The 18,964-nt window shown below is 45.7% G+C and overlaps 2 protein-coding genes and 1 long non-coding RNA gene across 4 annotated transcripts in view; 1 reads left to right on the top strand and 2 right to left on the bottom strand.

The window, feature by feature from the left end:
- Positions 1 to 15,079, bottom strand: part of TMCO4 (transmembrane and coiled-coil domains 4) — a 39,635-nt gene extending 24,556 nt beyond the window's left edge. Inside the window, exons 1-5 of one of the 2 annotated variants that reach the window (XM_063177173.1) lie at positions 14,930 to 15,079; positions 12,219 to 12,382; positions 11,664 to 11,838; positions 7,181 to 7,208; positions 5,191 to 5,323 (exon numbers count right to left, since the gene is read on the bottom strand). In XM_063177173.1, the coding sequence (XP_063033243.1) occupies positions 5,191 to 5,323; positions 7,181 to 7,208; positions 11,664 to 11,838; positions 12,219 to 12,382 (500 nt within the window). In that variant the 5' untranslated portion in view covers positions 14,930 to 15,079. Of the gene's footprint in view, positions 1 to 5,190; positions 5,324 to 7,180; positions 7,209 to 11,663; positions 11,839 to 12,218; positions 12,733 to 14,929 lie in introns of those variants that run through there. The other variant, XM_063177172.1, reaches the window with a different exon arrangement.
- LOC134429810 (uncharacterized) lies at positions 5,315 to 10,800 on the top strand. Its single transcript, XR_010030653.1, has 4 exons — positions 5,315 to 5,505; positions 6,002 to 6,074; positions 6,816 to 6,968; positions 10,719 to 10,800. It is a non-coding gene; the product is annotated as an uncharacterized LOC134429810 (long non-coding RNA).
- Positions 15,080 to 17,303: 2,224 nt separating the features above from the next.
- Positions 17,304 to 18,797, bottom strand: RNF186 (ring finger protein 186). Its single transcript, XM_063176806.1, has one exon. The coding sequence runs from the start codon at positions 18,661 to 18,663 to the stop codon at positions 17,740 to 17,742; it is 924 nt and encodes a 307-aa protein (XP_063032876.1). The 5' UTR covers positions 18,664 to 18,797; the 3' UTR covers positions 17,304 to 17,739.
- Between the last annotated feature and the right edge of the window lie 167 nt (positions 18,798 to 18,964).

Raw genomic sequence — 18,964 nt, forward strand, 5'->3', positions numbered from 1 at the left:
ATTCTCTTCAGTGTAACTTCCCTCCCAGGAGCAGAAAAAAGGAACATGCAGGTGTGGACTGTGACAGCACAGTGAGATTTATGAGCAAGGATTTAGAGATTTAAATTGAATGGATTAAATGGACCACAGATTTAAATTGAAACAATTTAATTGCTGACAAAAGCCAACAGATATTACTTACTCAGAAAACCCTTCCTAATAGGGCTGAAGCTTGTGAAAAAAAAAAAAAAGAAAGAAACAAAAAGTCAAAAGCATTTCATTAACTATATGCTGCCTAAGTGTCTAAAAAACCACAAGAAAGCTAAGAAGAAACAGGGAAAAGTGTTTGAAATAAAAGGGAGTAAGGGTGATTTGTACTAACAAAGATGCAATTAAACTGTTTTGCAAAAGCAGTGTTTACTACAAGCTGCTTTCTAATTGCACATCACAATATAATAATATAATAGGAATTAAACACAGTCATCAGTGTGCATTTAAGCTGTATTTTAACAAGCTTATCAGAAAGAGGTAAATAAACCAAAAATGAACAAATACCAGTTATTAGCCACTACTTTTGATTTCTCTCCAGCGTCTTTCTCTCTTACAAGAAGTGACTCCATTTCAGAGGAAAGTGGGAGAAACAGAGGATACTGGAGTGAGTTGTTTCAAGAGGAAGGTTCCTTCTGTCCTGTTTACACAGCAGTTAATCCAGGCCTTGAAATGTAACATTTATCTTGCTTCCAAACTTGGATATTTTCCCTGTTAATCCTAGCCTAATTTTGGATTTTCATGATCCATATAATTGCCTAATCTTTCCTGGAACCCCCTAAGCACACTGTAATTTTGATTAACACAATTTTACACGAGTCCCAAACAATATGCAGCTTTGTGAGGCGCAGCAGGAGGGGAATGGAGCTCAGTGGGTGAAATCCCTGAGTCACTGCACTCACTGGCAGAACTCCTATGGACCTGCATGTCATGGAGACTTTGTCTCCACAGAGCCCCTCCAAACAACCATTGCTCATTACCTTGTGCAGCTGCAAACGTGGTGTCTGCAGAGAGAATCACAAGATTGGAAGAGACCTTCAAGATCATCGAGTCCAACCCATTCCCTGACACCTCAACTAAACCCTGGCACCCAGTGCCACATCCAGTCTTTTTTTAAACCACCTCTCTGGGCAGACCATTCCAATATTTTATCATTCCTTGTGTGAAAAACTTTCTCCTAATATCCAACCTATATTTCCCTGATGCAGCTTGAGGCTGTGTCCTCTGGTTCTGTCAGTGCTGCTGGAGAAAGAGCCCAACCCCACCAGACTACAACCACCCTTCAGGGAGTTATACGGAGTGATAAGGTCACCTCTGAGTCTCCTTTTCTCCAGGCTGAGCACCCTCAGCTCCCTCAGTGGTTCCTCACAGGGTTTGTGTTCCAAGCCCCTCTCCAGCCTCGTTGCCTCCTCTGGACGTGTCTCAACATCCTTCCCAAACTGAGGGGCCAGAGCTGGACACAGCACTCAAGGTGTGGCCTCACCAGTGCTGAGTACAGGGGCAGAATGAGCTCCCTGCTCCTGCTGGCCACACCATTCCTGATGCAGGCCAGGAGCCATTGGCCTTCTTGGTCACCAGGGCACACTGCTGGCCCATGCTCAGCTGGCTGTCAAGCAGTGTGACCGTGTCACAGGGGTCTGAGGATGAGGGAGGAGATGAGGATCTGACTCCATGTTTCAGAAGGCTTGATTTATTGTTTTATGATGTATATTATATTAAAACTATACTAAAAGAATAGAAGAAAGGATTTCATCAGAAGGCCAGCTAAGAATAGAAAAAGAAAGAATGATAACAAAAGCTTCTGTCTCGGACAGAGAGTCCGAGCCAGCTGACTGTGGTTGGCCATTAATTAGAAACAACCACATGAGACCAATCACAGATGCACCTGTTGCATTCCACAGCAGCAGATAATCAGTGTTTACATTTTGTTCCTGAGGCCTCTCAGGAGGGAAAATCCTATGGAAAGGATTTTTCAGAAAATATCATGGCTACAAAGCAGTACCCCCAGGTCCCTTTCTGCCTGAGCACTGTTCAGTCACACCATCCCCAGCCTATAATGTTGCTGGGGGTTATTGTGGCCAAAATGCAGAACTCAGCACTTGGATTTATTAAACTTCATCCTGTTAAGACTCAGCCTAATCATTCCAGGTCTCCCTGCAGAGCCCTCATACCTTCCAATCGATGGACACACACTCCCAGCTTAGTGTCATCTGCAGATTTACTAATGAAAGACTCAATCCCCTCATTCATGTCATCAATAAAAACATTGAACAGGGCTGGCCCCAGCACAGAGCCCTGAGGGACACCACTGGTGCCTGGCTGCCAGCTGGATGCAGCACCATCCCCACCACTCTCTGGGCTGGCCATCCAGTTCTGAGCCCAGCACAGAGTGCTCCTGTCCCAGCCCTGGGCTGCAGCTTTTCCAGGAGTGTGCTGTGGGAGACACTGTCAAAGGCCTTGCTGGAGTCCAGACAGACACATCCACAGCCTTTCCTGCATTCACTAGGTGGTCACCTGGTCATAAAAGGAGACTAGGCTGGTCAAACATGACCTACCCCTCCTAAACCCCTGCTGGCTGGCTCTGATACCCTGGCCATCCTGTAGATGCTACACGATGACACTCAGTATAAATTGCTCTATTATCTTGCCAAGTACTGAGAGCAACACCTCTCCAATTTCTGCACAGCCACAGCTGTGCAGCCTCACAGACAAAGCAGGATTAGGCTATCAGAGAATCATGGAATCACTGAGGTTGGAAAAGATCTCCAGGACCATCAAGTCCAAGCTGTGTCCAATGCCCACCCTGTCACCCAGCCCAGAGCACTGAGTGCTATGTCCAGTTGTTCCTTGGACACCTACAGGGATGGGGGCTCCACCACCTCCATGGGAAGCCCCTTCCAATCCTGATAGCCCTTTCCATGAAGAAATCCCTCCTGATTCAACCTGAACCTCCTCTGGCACAGCCCGAGGCCATTTCCTCTCATCTTTTCCAAATGCTCTACTTTGTGCCTTAGTCACCAGTCTGAATGCTTGGCTTTGGATAAAATTGCTCCTGGAGTTCTTTACACGAGTGCTGCAGCCAGGCTGTTCATACCTAAGCTGGCAATACCCAGCAATTTCTGTTCTACATGAGCTTCATCAGCTTTCACAGTCACTGCAGTGTGTCTCAGGCTGACAATAATGACAAGAGAGCTGGAACATGCCTAACTTGGAGTCAGCTGGAATAATGAGCAGTTAGAGTTATGTGGGGACAAAGAGAGTGGCAGCTAAATCCTGCCTGCTGATGCAGTAAATAAAAGGAGAAGTTCTGCCTGTCACTGCTCCCTAATGGCTCCCCCATTACCATTATCACTGGATTACCAGGCTGCTTTTATCCACTGTGGTAATTAACTGCTGCTTCTGGTATTTCTCTACCCTCACTGAGCTCAGATGTGCAGCTTCTTGCCTGAATCACAAATTATATTCAGAGAGATTGTTATGGGGAATTTCAGGTGATTTTCCAATAAGGAAAGGTGCAGGAGCACACATCAGCAAGTGAATGTTGTGATGTTTTCCAGTTTCTTACAGAACTGTGTACAAAAGAAAGGTTCTCACCTGCAGGTCAGAGCACACTTGGTTTAACTAACACAGTTTAAGTATTTTGAGCATTATTCTTTAGAGTTTTGTACATTTAATCTCATAGGTTCTGGGCCTCAATCCAACAAATCCACATCAGCAAAGGCAGGAGCAAACCTCCTGTTAACAAATATCAGTAAAAACACCTGTGCAGGAGCTGCCAAACCCCTGGCTGGTTATTCCTGGTTCAAAACCTCTTCCTGGTCAAAGCTGGAAACATCCCAAGCACATAATGGTATTCCTAGCCCCAAAAACTGTGAGGTCAAGGTGGTGACAGGTTTATATTTTACTTCCTTTCCCCATTGACTCCTGATTTCAAACCAAAGAAAGGGTCATCAGTTCCCCACAAATCTCAGCCTTGTTTAAGCAGAGCAACAAAACTGTGTTCACACTGTGGTCTTGGGCCCCTCTTACCAAAAGGATTTTTCTTTTCTTTTTATCCAGTAGATATTTACTCCTGTGGCTTCAATTTGTGCAGAGGACAAGCCAGGAACCCCACAGCAGACACACAGGAAGCCCACAGCTGGCAGCAGGGTTTGAAATCCACAGTTCTTTCACTGTTATCAGACACAGCTTAAAGGCCCAGCACTGAGTCTGCTTGCACACACTACAGCAAAACAGTCCCCATTAATACCAACCCTTGCTCCTGCACACCAAATGTTTAGAAGTCCACGATCTTTGAGATTATTCTGACTTTTCCTTTTTACAGTGTGCTATAAAGTTAAGCATTATTTAAACACAGCTCTTACTGGAAGATACCCATCACATGCTGGACCCCATGGCAATCATCTGACCATGGCAAGGGTGTTGATTAAAGACTTTATTAGCATTCAGGGTAATCTCATAACCTGTTTGCTGAGTTGACAGATGAAAATATTTCCCTTGAAAGTCTACTACAGACATGTTTACTGCCTTAAATATTGCTAAACTGTCATACAATTCCTGCCTGATGAGAGGAATATAAAGATACTACATTTCTTAGAGATACCAAGAATTATAAATACTAATTCTATGTTAATAACATAGAATCATGAGCCAGGTCTGTACATATCTGAAGATTCAGCCTGTTGCCCTCAGAAATCTCCCTTCAATAGGAGTTACCCAGCTGTCTCTTAAAGATGCTTAAAGAGAGATCCAGAGACAATGAACAGCTGAGGATCTAACCCTGATTATCTGCAGGGACTTCATTCTGCAAGAGGCAGTTCTAGCTGAAGGATATTGGGCCAAGAGACAACAAGATCTGTGTGAGGTGTTTATACAAAATCTACAGTCTCTGAGAAGCAACTGGAAAAAGGAAAGGAGGCAGCCCAGAGCAGAACAGCCTTTACCAGTGTGCAAGGCCAGATCTCAGCTCTGATTTTAAGAATGCTGAGCTTTTCTTCTTGTCAGTGTTGTGAGGGCTCTGCAACCCTAATCAAGCCATAAATGATTACAGCAAAAGCCATGTGGGGAATAATCAGAGACTGGACTTAGGCACAAGTAATTACTGCTAAGTTTTTGAGCACTTGGCAGTGTTTTTTGATCCCATATCAACCCAAACGTTCTTACTCTGACTCTTCCTCTTTTTGTTCTTTCAGGCTCTCAAGCAGAGATTCCTCCAGGACTTCCAGATCTTCCAAGGGAATTCTCAGCAGCCAGCTGACTCGGCAGATCAACACCCTGGCTCGAGCATCATAGGATCCTTGAGGAGAGAAAAGCCCAGGAAATCAGCCTGATCAGTCTGATGCCACAGTTTAGTTAAGGAGCAGAGTACTCAAGGAATGTGTCACTGCTTCCCCCAGGTCCTCCTTTTATTCCAGGAACATGAGAAGAGACTGATAAATGGAAAATCCTTCTTCCCTGCAAACAGAGCCACCACACCAGGTAATGCCTCTGTGGCACGAAAAGGATCTCAGATCCTTTGGTCTCCATCCTCTGGGGTAGAGGCCTGCTGGCAATTTTGCAACAGGGAAATGCTGCAGCAGGACCACTGCGAACTGGAAATATCAAACATGTCTGTGTGGGTAACTGGGTACAGCCCACCTCAACTGGCATTTTGTAAAAATGCAAAAAAATCCATGCAAAAGCTTTGTCTTCTCCTTTGGTGGCAGCAAGAAGCACTCAGGAGTGTAAAGCTGCACACTAGCTCCCCCAGCAGCACCACGGACAAATGTTTGCTTTTACACTCCCTGCTGGAGATGCAGGAGTGCACTCAGACAACAGCAGATAACTGTTGTTATCTGTTATACTCAATACTCCTGGTTTTGTAAGCAGGTGTTCTTCAAGAAAAGACATCTTAGAAGAAAAAAATATCTTAAATGCTATAGATTTTAAATTATTTGTGCCAACTCTTGCTTTTTTAATGTGTTTCTCTCAGCAGCATCTACTACTTCCTGATGTTTGGCTTTTATAAAGGGTTCTTGGTGCACTCTGGGATGGAAATTTTTCTCAAGGTGGGTGAAGATACCAGCAAGACACAATTACAGAGAGTGTTTGTGATACCCGCTGCACGTAGATCAAACAGGGCATTGGGCAATCTATTAGAGTTGTTTATTTATTACCATCATTACCAAGATACCAAATCAATTCCATAGCTTTAAATGACACCCTTGGTCAGGTTTGTGCGTAGTTGAGAAACGAGGACAGGATTTATCTTCACTCCTTCCCGAAATGCAGCACGTCCTGCAAGGCCAGGCAGGGGGAACGAGCCCCCTTCTTTTTTCTGTCTGCTGACACTGCTGGGCTCTTCCTCACCAGCCTGGTGGGAAGGCAGCAAGGCTTGGAAAGAGGTTGCTCCTAAATTCCAGCTTCACAAAATAAGCGGTTTTGCAATAACTGACTTGTCAATTTTCCATTAAAAATAAAGCAAGAACAAAACTTGTTTTGTTCTGCAGTGCAACAGGCTATCAGCAACCAGTGAGTTCTTTCCTGTGAGGACATGTTAAAACACTGAGATTTAAAAAATGCAAGTAGTGATAGAATCCAGGCTTCTTTTAGAAATGAACATTCTGTTCAGCAGACAGTCTTTATTTCATTAATTTTATCAGACTAATCCATGTAATGGATTGCAAGCCAGAGAATTGTTTTATGTGTAATATAATATATGAGAAAAATCACATTTATTTATAATGGGCTTCACAGGACACTCTGGAATTTATACCCTGATTTTTATTTTTTTTTTTTTGTTCTTTTAGGCAACCAGCAGAAACTATTTTAGGCTGAGATTTTCATAACAGCTTTAGTGCCTTCCTAAAGGAAGAGATCACCTGATTCCCTGGAAACACTGGAGAAAAACCACCCCACTCCACCATCAGTTACATCTGCTTGGCAATGGATGGTGGGTGAAGGTAAGGAGGTGAAGAGCTGTTCAATTTTCAGTGGGTATTATGAACCATGCCTAAAAGAAGAGTTGTTTTTCCTGAAGGGGATGCAGGGAAGGAGTGTGCAGCTTTTGCCAGAGAGGAAGCTGAGATGAAATAGGATAGCACCTTTTTGAGCACTTCAAAGTATCAGATGTAAACTCAACTATATTATTTCTACAAAGAAAAAGTAAGCTTACCATCTTGAAGAGAGAACGACAAAAGGTCCTAAAGAGAGAGAAAAAACAAATAATGTTCAATTTTAAATTGATGATGTAGGTCTGGAGGGATCAAAATTGAGGCATAAAACCCATCACACTGACTGAATTACTGCAGCAGCTCAGTTCATAAGAGGGAAGCAGAAAGTTCCAATTCAGTGAGGCAGCACAGAGCAAAAGCAGTCCAAAATTCTCTGAAGGCCAGTACAAAGGGCTGGACAGAAGCAGACAGTGCTTGGTATATGCTAAGGCATCCTACATTTTTTTTATTTTGTTATGATCTTACACCAGACTTTAAAGTTTGGAGGAGCAGGGCTCTAATCCTCCCACTCTAATGCCTTCTGCTCCCTACAGTCACATATGCATCACTAACAGGTTTGAATGTTCCTCTAATGGCCCCTATTTTCTTTGGCATTCTGGGAACTCACAGCCTTAGGCAGTAAGGCTGAACTGGCATGAAGTTCTTTTGGATTAAGTAAGTTAAAAAACTCAGAATTTATGGACATCTGTCAAGATTGAGGGACTTGACTCCTGTGTTGGCTCTTTACCATAAAAAAATGGAAAAACAAATCAATTCAATAGATGGTTTCTATGGATAAATCCATGAAAAAGAGGCCAGTGTTTTTACAACTGTGTTCTCCTCTTTTATTGCCACTGGACAAATTCTAAGCTCTTTATGTGATTACATTAAGCACCAGCTCAGTTGAGCTGCTTCCCTCTCCTACACACAAACACAGCACAGCTGAATTTTACACAGAATCCTTTCAGCCCTCTGGGAACACAAAAAATGCAGCCAAAGATGTAGGAGGCTGCCAAAGAGTTTATGATTATTAGTCCTGTAAGCTCCCAAGCACAATTTGTATTGTAAAAACGTCTCTAACCTGAGAGTCCTACACATTGAGGAGTGCAGAATGCAGAACAAACCATCCTGAACCAACCAGAAGAGGGACAAACTGCAGGCTGCTCCCCAGGCTGGCTGGTGGGGTGTGGGAATTGGAGGCACCAGTACAGAGGGAGGGATGTAACTGGTTTCCCAAAGCCTGAATACTGGGAATGCCCAGGGATCAACTATGTGGGCACCATCACCTCCTCCTGGGGGAAGGGTTGGCACAGAGGTGTCAAAGCCCAGCAGAAGGTGCAGGGCTGGGAGCCTTGAGCAAAAAGCTGACCAAGCAAAGAGCCTTGAGTCTGGAATAAGGTGAAGCTTGTGACCTTGTTGCCATAATTTTCCATGGACTGCCATAAGCAGCCTCTGGAAGAAGTTGTTGTGGTGTGCTGTAATGTCCCATTTTGGCCTTCCAGGTCCCTTCCCCAGGTGTGCCTATGCCTCTCTCCCTTCCCCCTTGCCCCCATGCTGAGTGAGTCCTGTCAATCAGGCTGAACATTCCAGCAAGGCGTCGTGTGGTTGGTCAAGTTCAAAGGATGCCCCTGTGCCCAGAGGTCATTGGCCTGTCTGGGTGTCATCTTCCCCTGAGACCCTGCCCCTCTCACCTGGTTGGTGGCTCACCTGTACCTCCCCTCCCCATCCCTGAGCTTAAAAAGGTGATCAGAGCATGCGGCCGGGATTCTGTTGGAGCAGTTGCTCACGTTCAGACCTCTGTAACCATGGAATAAACCTCTGGACATTAAACCCTCCAGCAGAATCCTCTCCTTTTTCTCTTCACCATCGCCTGAAGCCATTCCTCCTGAGGTAAACGGGGTTCCTAACAAGCCTGGACTTGTTCAGTGCCCAGCTGCAACCACCAGCAAGCCAAGGTATCTCTGGGGTGATACACCGCAGTTGCTGCCTTTGGCCCAGCAGCGAGGGTCAGACTGGCCCAGGCACAATCTAACTGGGAATATTGGGAGCCTTATTCCAATAGAAGTGATGGCTTGTGGGCAATAAACTCTCCCTGAGTGAGGCTGTGACTGAGGTCCTGCCTGCCCAGTATCACCTGTGGCACCTCATATCACACCACCCCACGTAAATCTGGCCTAAGCATGTACACATGTGCCTTTCAAAAGGTCAGGGAGGCACGTAAGTAAACAGGTGATAAACAGCAACAACTGTTTTTATGGCATCTGTGCCAGTTAGCAAACTCAAATTTAGGCTGCAGTTTAGGCTGTGCTCGTATTGCACATGCAGGCAGCTGGAATCCTACCAGCAGTGATTAGGTTAGTTCACAACTGGTTTGTTTTCCTCCCTAAGCAGCAGTTGTTATATTGCAGCCTTACTGTGAAGTCAGTGTTTTGAATCTCCATGAAAACTCCATGACAAGACAACCACCCATATGACTGAGAAGCCTTACAAAAGAAGGGAGTCTTTATTCAGTCTTTGCCAGCTTTTTCTGAGTTGATGCAAGTTCAAAACCCACTTCCTTAACAACAGAGAGGCCCAAATCCACATTACAGTGAATGTGGGTAGGAAACCACTGGATTATGGGCATTCCAAGTATGCTGAGAGAAAAAACATATTTATAATAAGAATTTTCAACATGTAATCACCTATCACAGCTTCTACACCTCTTTTATTACATTGCCTTCCCATACAACACCCATAGCCTGCTATGACTACTATCTTGAAAGGATTCAGTTCCCACCATCTGCCTGTGTGTTAGTCATCTGCAATGACACAAAAGACACAAAGATAACAATCCATAATCCTCAGATGTTCACTGAATCAATGGTGAGCTCACATCTAATCCCCTGACTTCATGGATCATCTCTTCAGCTCCTTTGACATGAAGAGCTTTCAAAAAATGCAGCATTAGTGCCAGCAAGGCCCTGCACTGAACATGCTGAGCAATTAAAGCAGATACTTAATAAACAGTAAATATTGCATCAGCAGCTGCTGAATACAAAGGAGCACTAGAACCATAAGGCAAAAGATCAATAATTCATAAAGTTTTGTCCCCTAGCTTGTTTATTTGCAGGTAAGAAGGAGAAAGCTGATCTCAGCTTATCGTTGATGTTTGCCATACACCAGGGTTTTTTCCAGACACACCTCTGCTGCCTTGCTCTACTGAAGTCTTTCATTCTGCCTCTCCTCTTACAAAATCAATCATCTTGCCCACATGCAGATGACTGTGTTAGGCATTGCTGCTGTGGCATTAAACTGATAGTTATTCCTTATCTTTGCTTTCAACTGATCAAAGTTGTCTATGGTTTCTGTATTCCACCAAAATCCAGGGGATATCCTCAGTTTCCTGTCAGGGCAAACTCCTATGTGTTCCTGCTGATCCAGAGCCACATTTGTACAAGCACATGGAGCCCTCATGCAGCACAAGCTCAGAGCAAGCACAAGCTAAATTCCATCCTTAATAAACTCAGCAGCAAAGCAGGAAAACCTGCCTCAATGCAGGGAATCCATCCTGAGGCAGAGAGAATGAGGGAAACTGCAGGAAGCACATCAAGGCAGAAAGAATGAGTGTGGATGTATTGAATTTGAGGAAACAGCATCCAAAGAGGCACTTTTATTTCAGAAGATCTGCTCTAAATTATTAAGATTAAGAACTCTGTTGCTGTCCTTGTACTATTGTAGGACTTTGGGCACTGGAACATTTGGACGAGGAGCAGATCCTCTGAGGCATTTCATGGACTGACAGGAGAGAGAAAAAGGTGGCTGAGGAAATGGGAGCCAGTCAAGGTGACCAGAGCTGTTCACTGCTCTCTTATCTCCCCATGCACAGCCGAGTTCTCACATCTGCTGTTCTGCCAGGCCATTGCTCAAGGTGAGTGTGTGATAGCCCTTACTCAGCCAATATCAGAGCACTGGGTGCCCTTGGGGTGTCTGGCCCAGGGTGACAGTGCCCACGTTCCATGTGACACCAGCAGCAGCCTAATGCTCTCTTCACCCTGCATGGCATAACATGAGGTTGGATGAGGAGGGATCTTCCCCAGCAAAAGCAAATGCTGCCAAAATGCTTCACCTCTTTTACCCTTCCACCAGCTTTTACAGCAGAACATTATGGAGCAGTCCCAGTTTCACTTCCTCAGTAAAAGAAAATAAAGTCACAATAATTTCCTTCTGGTCAAAATGTACTCTGGAAAAAAGACTGGAAATTGTGCTCTTGGAGCATGTGTGTGGAGGTGGTTTGTGATACATATAGAGTGAAGGGGCTTTCAGACAAGTGAGAATCGTGTCTACTGTGTTCAGAGTGTCACTAAAATCTGTACAACACGTGTATGGATGGAGACCACTGCAGTAACATAGTCAAAGTAAAAACTTTCTCAGTTCTCTGTTCTGTAAAGTGAAACCATCAAAGACACAACTCAGCAGACAGTGACCACGCTTCATGTTCATAATTTCCATGGAGTCTTTATGGATAGACTGCCAGTCTCCCTACAGCTGCTTATAAATAAATGCCTATCAGAAATATTGGTTTTATTTCCCTGACTGCATAAACATCACTTCAGCTGCAAACAGACAGATATGACAAACCTCTTTTGCAAAGCAAACAAGGGCGAGGGGAGCACATGGACTTACCTGGGTAATGAGAAGTGGATTTTCTTTCAAGATGGGATCCTTCAGCAAAATTTCAGCGAAAGTTTCTGTGCCCTCACCTCCCAAGCCATCAGCAAAGGCTGTCATGGCAGGTAAGACAGCATCAGGCAGGTCCAGCCACTTCACAAAGCCCTTGATGAATTCTGTCCTGAAGGAGCTGTAAGGCAACAGAAGCAGTGAAGGCTTCACAATTGGGTATTTCAAGGCTTTACAACTGGGTATTTTTGGAAGTTTTGAGCAGTCAAATCAAAGCATCAGGAGTCAGATGAAGGTGAATTGCTAAACCAACTGGCTAAATAAACAAGGAAATAATCTGAGTGGGACTAGACCTTGCTTCAGAACATGCTTTGATGTCTGCAGTGTTAACACATCTGTTCTGTGCTGAACTGTAAAAGCCTTACAGGTGCAAGAGAGAAAGGCTCTTCCACCCCCCCCCCCCCCCAACTTCAGAGGACCCCGCACAGAGTGTGACACCAGCTCTGGCTGAGGCACCACCCAAACTCCCCCAGGCCTGCCCAGGCCTGCCTCCAGCTGTACCTTTGCTCGTTTTCAGGGAACAGCCAGGCCAGGGAAATCCCGCAGAGGGCGGCGTACGCGAACCTGCCGGCCTCGGGCAGCCCCCGGCCCAGGACAGCGCCCGGCTCCCTCTGCCCGCCGGGCTCGGGCTCCTCCCGCCGCCTCCCCTTCTCCTCCGCAGCCATCTTCACCGGCAAGGTCAAGGAGGAAAAGGCAGCAGAAAAAAACCAACAACAAACAGTTGGAAACCAGGAAGTGAGGAGACAAATTGCCGTTGTTTTCACTGCCACACTTGCTGCTGGAACACCAGATCCAGCCTGTCTGTTGTCCCCAACACACTGCTGCGACCAAAGAAGGCACAGGACACAGATGAACAATTCATCCAATTGTTCATCAATTCTCAAACTTTGCACAAAATTAGCTGACAATAAATATCTCAACCTGCAAAAGGACAAGTTCCCTTTGGGATGCAAAAGGACTGGGCTCCATTCAGGCCTACCAGTCCCACACTTACTGCAAAAATAACATGAAAATAAAAGTTCTGCCCCTGGTGCAGGGACCAGTACAGCTGCCTGGGAAATAATTTTCCTTTTCTCATCCTCAGTCCAAATTGTTCCTGTTTGTTTTGCTGACAGCATTGGGAAAGTTGAGTCCAGCTGCAGCCTCTGAGAAGGACTTGGATGTGTCCCACAGTCATTGCTGAGCTTTGTTTGTAATATTCCTCCTCTATACAACCTACCACTGCTCTTTCCCTAAAAATAAGATCCCTGCACCACACGGACTGTAAGCTGGGCCAAGGGATTATTTTTTAGACTGTAGATGTGCACACACTTCCAAGTGATGGGCTCCCAGCTGCTCCCCTGATGGTGCCAGCAGCAAACTGAGACCTCAGACAGAGGTGACAACACTTAGCTCATTTCAAATTCAACCTGGGTAACAACCTGGTCCAGGGCTCACTTCCATCACCTGAAATTTCTACTGATTACCTTAAGATCCAATCAGTTTCTAAGAGGCCCAAATCACCCATTTCATTTTATAGTTCAAATTAAAATGTTTCCTTTCTTCCACACCCTGGCTAAATAGGAATTAGGAGCCTGTGACACTACAAGTGACTCCCAGGGGATGCTGACCATTTATGGATCATTTTAGAGCCCTAAAAGAAAAAAACTTCAACAGGAGCTGCTCTTTTTAAAGAGAATTTATTATCTGCCTGCCATCTGTCATGGTCCTTTAGGAAAGGTGTCTGTCCTGCCTTCACACTCAGAAACCCTAAACATCCAGACTTCCAGACCAATTTTCCCAGGAATAATCTAACACTAAAGTTTCAATAATTTTACAATTATTTGTCATGTGTGCTCACCTCTGGTCACATTATAGGAGACAGCACTGAAAATAAAACCCCCTTCCCTGACAGGTTTATTGATCTCTTAACTTGGGCTCGAAAAGTGAAGCAGCTAAAAAAGATCCATGAGCAGTACAACTGTTTAACCTAATTTCCTAATAACATCAAATATGGAGCAATAATGGAGCAACACCACAGTAGCTCCTGGCATGCAACAAATAATTCAGAGTGCTGAGTAGCTAAAATACCCAGAGAAAGTTTCTGGAAGGCTTTGCTCTGAAGATGTTCAGATCAATATACTTCCCTCTACACAGGTATCTTTTTCCTTATAAACAGGTAGGAAAAAAAATGGCCTTGGGATTTTCAGACATGCAACATAAAAAAAAGGGCAGTGTGTGATTTACTAAAGAAAACTTGGGCCAAGAAGTTTTGCCACAAATCCAAGATGAGGGAATTGAGAGTTAGAAACATATTCCAAAAGTTATTTATTCCAAAAGTTTTTAAGTCTCATGGCACTGGAATTCTGATTTCTGCCTCAAACAATGTTGTTCAGCAATCAACAGCATTGCCATAATCTGTCACTTGAAAGAGAATTTTCTATCACTTTCAGCTCTCATTTTTCAAACAAAGCCCTTTGTTTTCTTGAGAAATTGTGTATTTTATACAGCAAATAACACAATCCTGTTTGGAAAGCTGAAAGAGAATTCCTTTGGGGATCTAAAGCTTTACGATACACGTGTTCCCTGCAGCTGAAAGAGGAAATAGAGACAGGCTGGCATCGTGTTTGTACTAAACTGTGACAAAGGCAACCAAGCCATCATCTCCACAACCTCCCAAAGTTAATGAGGCATCTCATTAACTCCAGAGGGGCGGTTGTAGGTAATAATTCAGACGGGGCTGGCCAAAGAGTTCTGTGTAAGGCACAGTGGGGACAGCAGAGCCCAGCTGTGGTTACACATCACACACAACGCTGTGACTGTGGAAACATTTGGCCAAATGAGATTTTTTGGTGACCTGCACACGGCTCCAGAGGTGCTGGGAGCACCACAGCCTCTGCTTTCAATCTGTAGATACGAGGTATAAACACGGAATGCCGTTAATTCAGTTCTGTCTCAATGCAAGAACACATGAATGCGTTATGGATGGGCCACAGGATCAGAGCCCGAGGGGACAGGGACACGGAGAAGCCCAAAGCTTAAGTAGTTGGAAAAGTGAGCGTGTTTAATTCAGTTAATCCTAAGGCTGGCACAGCAGCCGCTGAGAAGCGATGTCCTCACAGTGAAGTGAGCAAAGCTGCGGAGAGGGAACAGCACATTGAGAAGCGAGAAGGCAGCACCTCAGCTGGGGAAGCTGTGAGGGCGGACACCGCCACAGCCATGCCCGTGCTCACATTTACCACAAGTCCTTCACGTCTGAAGTCTCTGCGGTTCCAACACAGGCACTTATTTACGGAAAGCGGCGCTTCAGGCTACGCTGAGGGGAGGGAAGCAGCAGCCACAGCAAGGGAGCGGCCTGAGGGAACGGTCCCGCCCGCTCGCACCTCGACCCGCGGCGCTGCTCCCGCACAGCCCCTCTCCCACCTGCCCGGTCCCGACCTGCCGCCGGCCCGGCCAAGCACCGCGAACCGGGAACCAAGCACCGCGAACCAGGAACCGAGCACCGACTACCGCCGCCAGCGCCCGCCCCTTCCTGCCCGGCCCGGCCCGGCTCGGCCCGGCATGGCCGCCGGCGCTGCGCCATCGGCCTGGGGAGGGCGGGAGCTGCGCCCGGCTGAGGGCATGGAGGGCACTGAGGGGATCGGGGAATATTCTGAACTGGAAGGGACCCACAGTGATCATGAAGCCCAACTCCTGAAGTGAATGGGCCACAGAAGGGATCAAACCCACTATCTCGGTGTTGTCAGTACCCTGCTCCAGCCAAGCGAGCTGATCCCAGGATCGCCTGAGGGCATGGTGAGGGCTGAGGGCATGGCGAGGGATGAGGTGATGCTGCCCAGCCCCATTTATCTTTATAATTCCCTCTCTATCAGGGCACACTGTATTACCCAGTCACTGTCCGAAATCAGGAGCTAGCTGGGTAAGGTAAGCAGGACATGGGACTTCAGAGCTGAAATTTTCTTAACAAAATGACCAGCATGAATTAAACTTGAGTGCAGGCAAATCCTTTACATTTTGGAATAGGATCATATTCCCATTAGCCTTTCCTCTATAAATGTAATTGCCGCTCAGAGTCTTGCATGGTTATTGAGCCTAATTATCTTGTCCGATGGGAATGTGTTCAAAAGATAGCAGGTTCCAGAGCCCCATGACTGCCACCAGCACGGGTGAACTCTGAATCACCTGGTGTTAATGGCTCTCAGGCTGAAAAACATTTCAGTGGAACTGCTGAAGGAAAACTTGGAAGGTGCTGCACTAGAGCTCTGTGGATCCATAAGGATTCCTTCAGAGGGCCAGTCTCATCCTGGAAGTCACATTTCTGTATGCTGCCCTTTCCTGTTGACCTATTTTTTTGGCTCTGTAGAAAGTAGTGTAATAAAACAATTCTTTTGGAAGGGCAGGGTGAAGAATAATAAGAGATTTCACTGGGCATGTTCATTCTGTTTTCATTTCTTCACACCCATGTGCTGAAAACATACATGGGCTTGCAGGATCCCTTGTGGGTGATCTGTTCAGGCCAATATAAATCAGTTTGTTACAGACCCTTACAGTACCAGTCACCCACTGGTGTTGGTGAAAGGAACTCGACAAGAATATTCTCTGTGAGCTTTAAGACTTGCCCAGGGTTTCTAAAATTATTTTCAGTGCAGCTAAATATCGGATCCAGTCTTTATATTTGGAATAATACAGTATTTGGGTTTAAAACTACCTGCTTTTTTTCTGGTTGGTTATTAGCAAATGTCATATATATTCTGCAGTAAGCTTGTTGCTGTCCCAAGAGATGAGAAAATCCTAACGATTTGTATCCCTGAAGGCTCCTGTTGCTGGCAGAAAACAAAGCTGTGTTTTCCAAGACTTTAGCTGCACGAGAGCTCCTACCCTCTTAGTCTAATCTGTTTTATCTGGTGTGAGACACTCTGTGTATTTATATACTGAGCAACTGCAGGACATCAGTTTCCATTCTTATCAAACACAAATATTTACCTGATCCAAGGTCTCCTGAGATCCTTAACACTCTTAAACATGCAGTTTAACTAGAGAAATCTATTTTTTCCCCTCAGTTTAATTTTAGTTGGGTTTCAGGGTATTTTCTTAGCAACTAAGTATTTTTTAAATGAAGGAACACTCCAACACTTTACTGCTTTGCTTTACTCACCAGCTCATCTCTGCAGACTCTCTAATACTGTCAATAAGGAAACTAGGAATTGTTTTGACATAGTCAATGAGGAATTGAAACCAAGAAGTCAATGAGCAATTCATATTATTTAAATTTAATGGAGACATTCCATTTAAAAATATCACACATGGTGTGGCGCAGCAGTCACGGGATTTCTGTTTACCTCTGTGAGCATCTTCAAGGGCAATGTAAAGGGGGAAAGAAGAGAGGTCCTGCAGGTTGCCAGATAAAGGAATTCAGGTGAGAGGAACTATTTCAGTGCTAAATAATGTGGGGAATTTGGAGGGTCATGAGGTTTTTGAGCCTTGCCCTTTGCAAGCCACAAACCAAGATCAGGAGTGTTGATTTTGCCTCTTCCTCTCCAATTTTGTATGTAACTTCAAATGACATCAAACGACATCCCCTTTCCCCATCCCTGCCAGGGACTGAGGTGAAAAAACTCTTTTCCAAACACCCACTCCCTGATTTAGCAGCCTTATTTCCCACTCTGTCCCAAAGAAAGGTGTCCTTGTTTTCAGAGTGGGAGCAGCAACCCCGGGGTTTTGCAGGACATCACCTCCCAGGTGTCCCAGATAACATCCTGCAGGGCTGATCAGGAGGGGACACAGACATGAACAAAATAGCAAAAGCAAACCAACACAATTACAAAAAAAAAAAAAAAGTGTGAAAACATAAATATCAACATATAAATAGTTCATTTTGTTTGCAGTAATGAGATTTAACAACAGTGTGCCCTGGCATTGAGCCAGCTCAGCCAACTGTTGAATTTATTCTCTGAGAGATTGTTTTTAGGTCCAAACCTCCCTGGTGTGCCCAGCGTGCACCCTGGCCCAGTCCCTGATCTGTGGGACAGGCAGGTTAATTGTCTCAGGCCACAGTAACAATGTGGATCTCCTTGTCACAGGAGGCAGGGGAGTCCTTCTTGCACCTGCAGTGGAATTTAGGAGTGCAGCAAAGCACCATAGACATGAGCAAGCCCAAAGTAAGCAGGAGACAAATTACCCACTTCACCCTCCCCGAGTACATGAAGGGGAGGATGAGCAGGGCCAGGATCACCCCGAGCAGCAGGAGCAGCAGGAGTCTCTGCACAGCCAGGCTGCTGTGTGCTGGGCTGCTTTCCTCTGCGTTCAACACGTCCTGGCTGCTCTGAGTCCAGCTGTTGTTGCCATCCAGCCCCGTGGCACAGATGTACACCTCAGGGTTTGAGTCCAGGCTCTCCAAGCGCTCCAGGATGTCTTCTTTGTTCCGGAGCGTGCGGATGAGCCCTCCTGACACGCAGGTGGCTTTTCTGCAGAGAGGGCAGGTGATTGTCCAGGTGCTCCCCTCTTTCCTGAGGATCAGCTTGAGGCAGACGGCGCAGAAGGTGTGCTGGCAATCCAGGAGCTTTGGGACTCTGTAGATGCTGTACTTGTTGAAGCAGATCATGCAGTCCATGTCTGGGGTGGCTGTGTCCGAGCGCTGCAGGTTCAGGTCCAACGTGCTCATTTCAGGAGAGTTTGTGTCCGTTAGCACAGCGAGCGGCCGTGAGTTTGGAGAGTCTTGTTCCAAACCTGCTGCTTTAAAGGCAGCAGGACTGTCTCTCTCTGTTCCTGAAGGTCTCTCCATTTCTTCAGTACACTCTTCAGTGAATCCCACTCTCTCTTCACGTTTTGAGTTTTGTGTTACGGATCCTGCTCTGCTCATTTCTGCAGCACCTCCTGCCACGGGCGCTGGACGGTCTGCCTCAGCCTGCAGTGCTCCAGGAGCTGACAATCTGTTTTCCTTGTTTGGCTTGTCAGTGGATTTCTCCATGGAGATAAACCTTGGTGCAGCTTGTCTCCCCTTAGCTGAAGGATTTCCCGAGTCTCTGGCTCCTTTTATGTGTTGCTGTATTCCTGCTGTATGCCTGATTGATTAGTGAGAGCCTTAAGCCAGTCATGCTCTTACAATATGATGTTTTTATGACATGGGGACCAGAGTTAATGATTGACTTCCCAGCCAAGACAGTTTACAATGACTGATAATATCAGTGGGCAATTCCTGTCCGGAAGCAGACTCCATGGCATTAGCAGACCACTCTGACAACCAGACACGACCATGATTATTAAATTAG

The sequence above is a fragment of the Melospiza melodia genome, chromosome 26 (assembly GCF_035770615.1).
Source record: "Melospiza melodia melodia isolate bMelMel2 chromosome 26, bMelMel2.pri, whole genome shotgun sequence".
Taxonomy (NCBI): domain Eukaryota; kingdom Metazoa; phylum Chordata; class Aves; order Passeriformes; family Passerellidae; genus Melospiza; species Melospiza melodia.

Bases quoted from the DNA above. Each gene is read 5' to 3' on its own strand.
- RNF186 (XM_063176806.1), bottom strand. From the start codon at position 18,663: ATGGAGAAATCCACTGACAAGCCAAACAAGGAAAACAGATTGTCAGCT.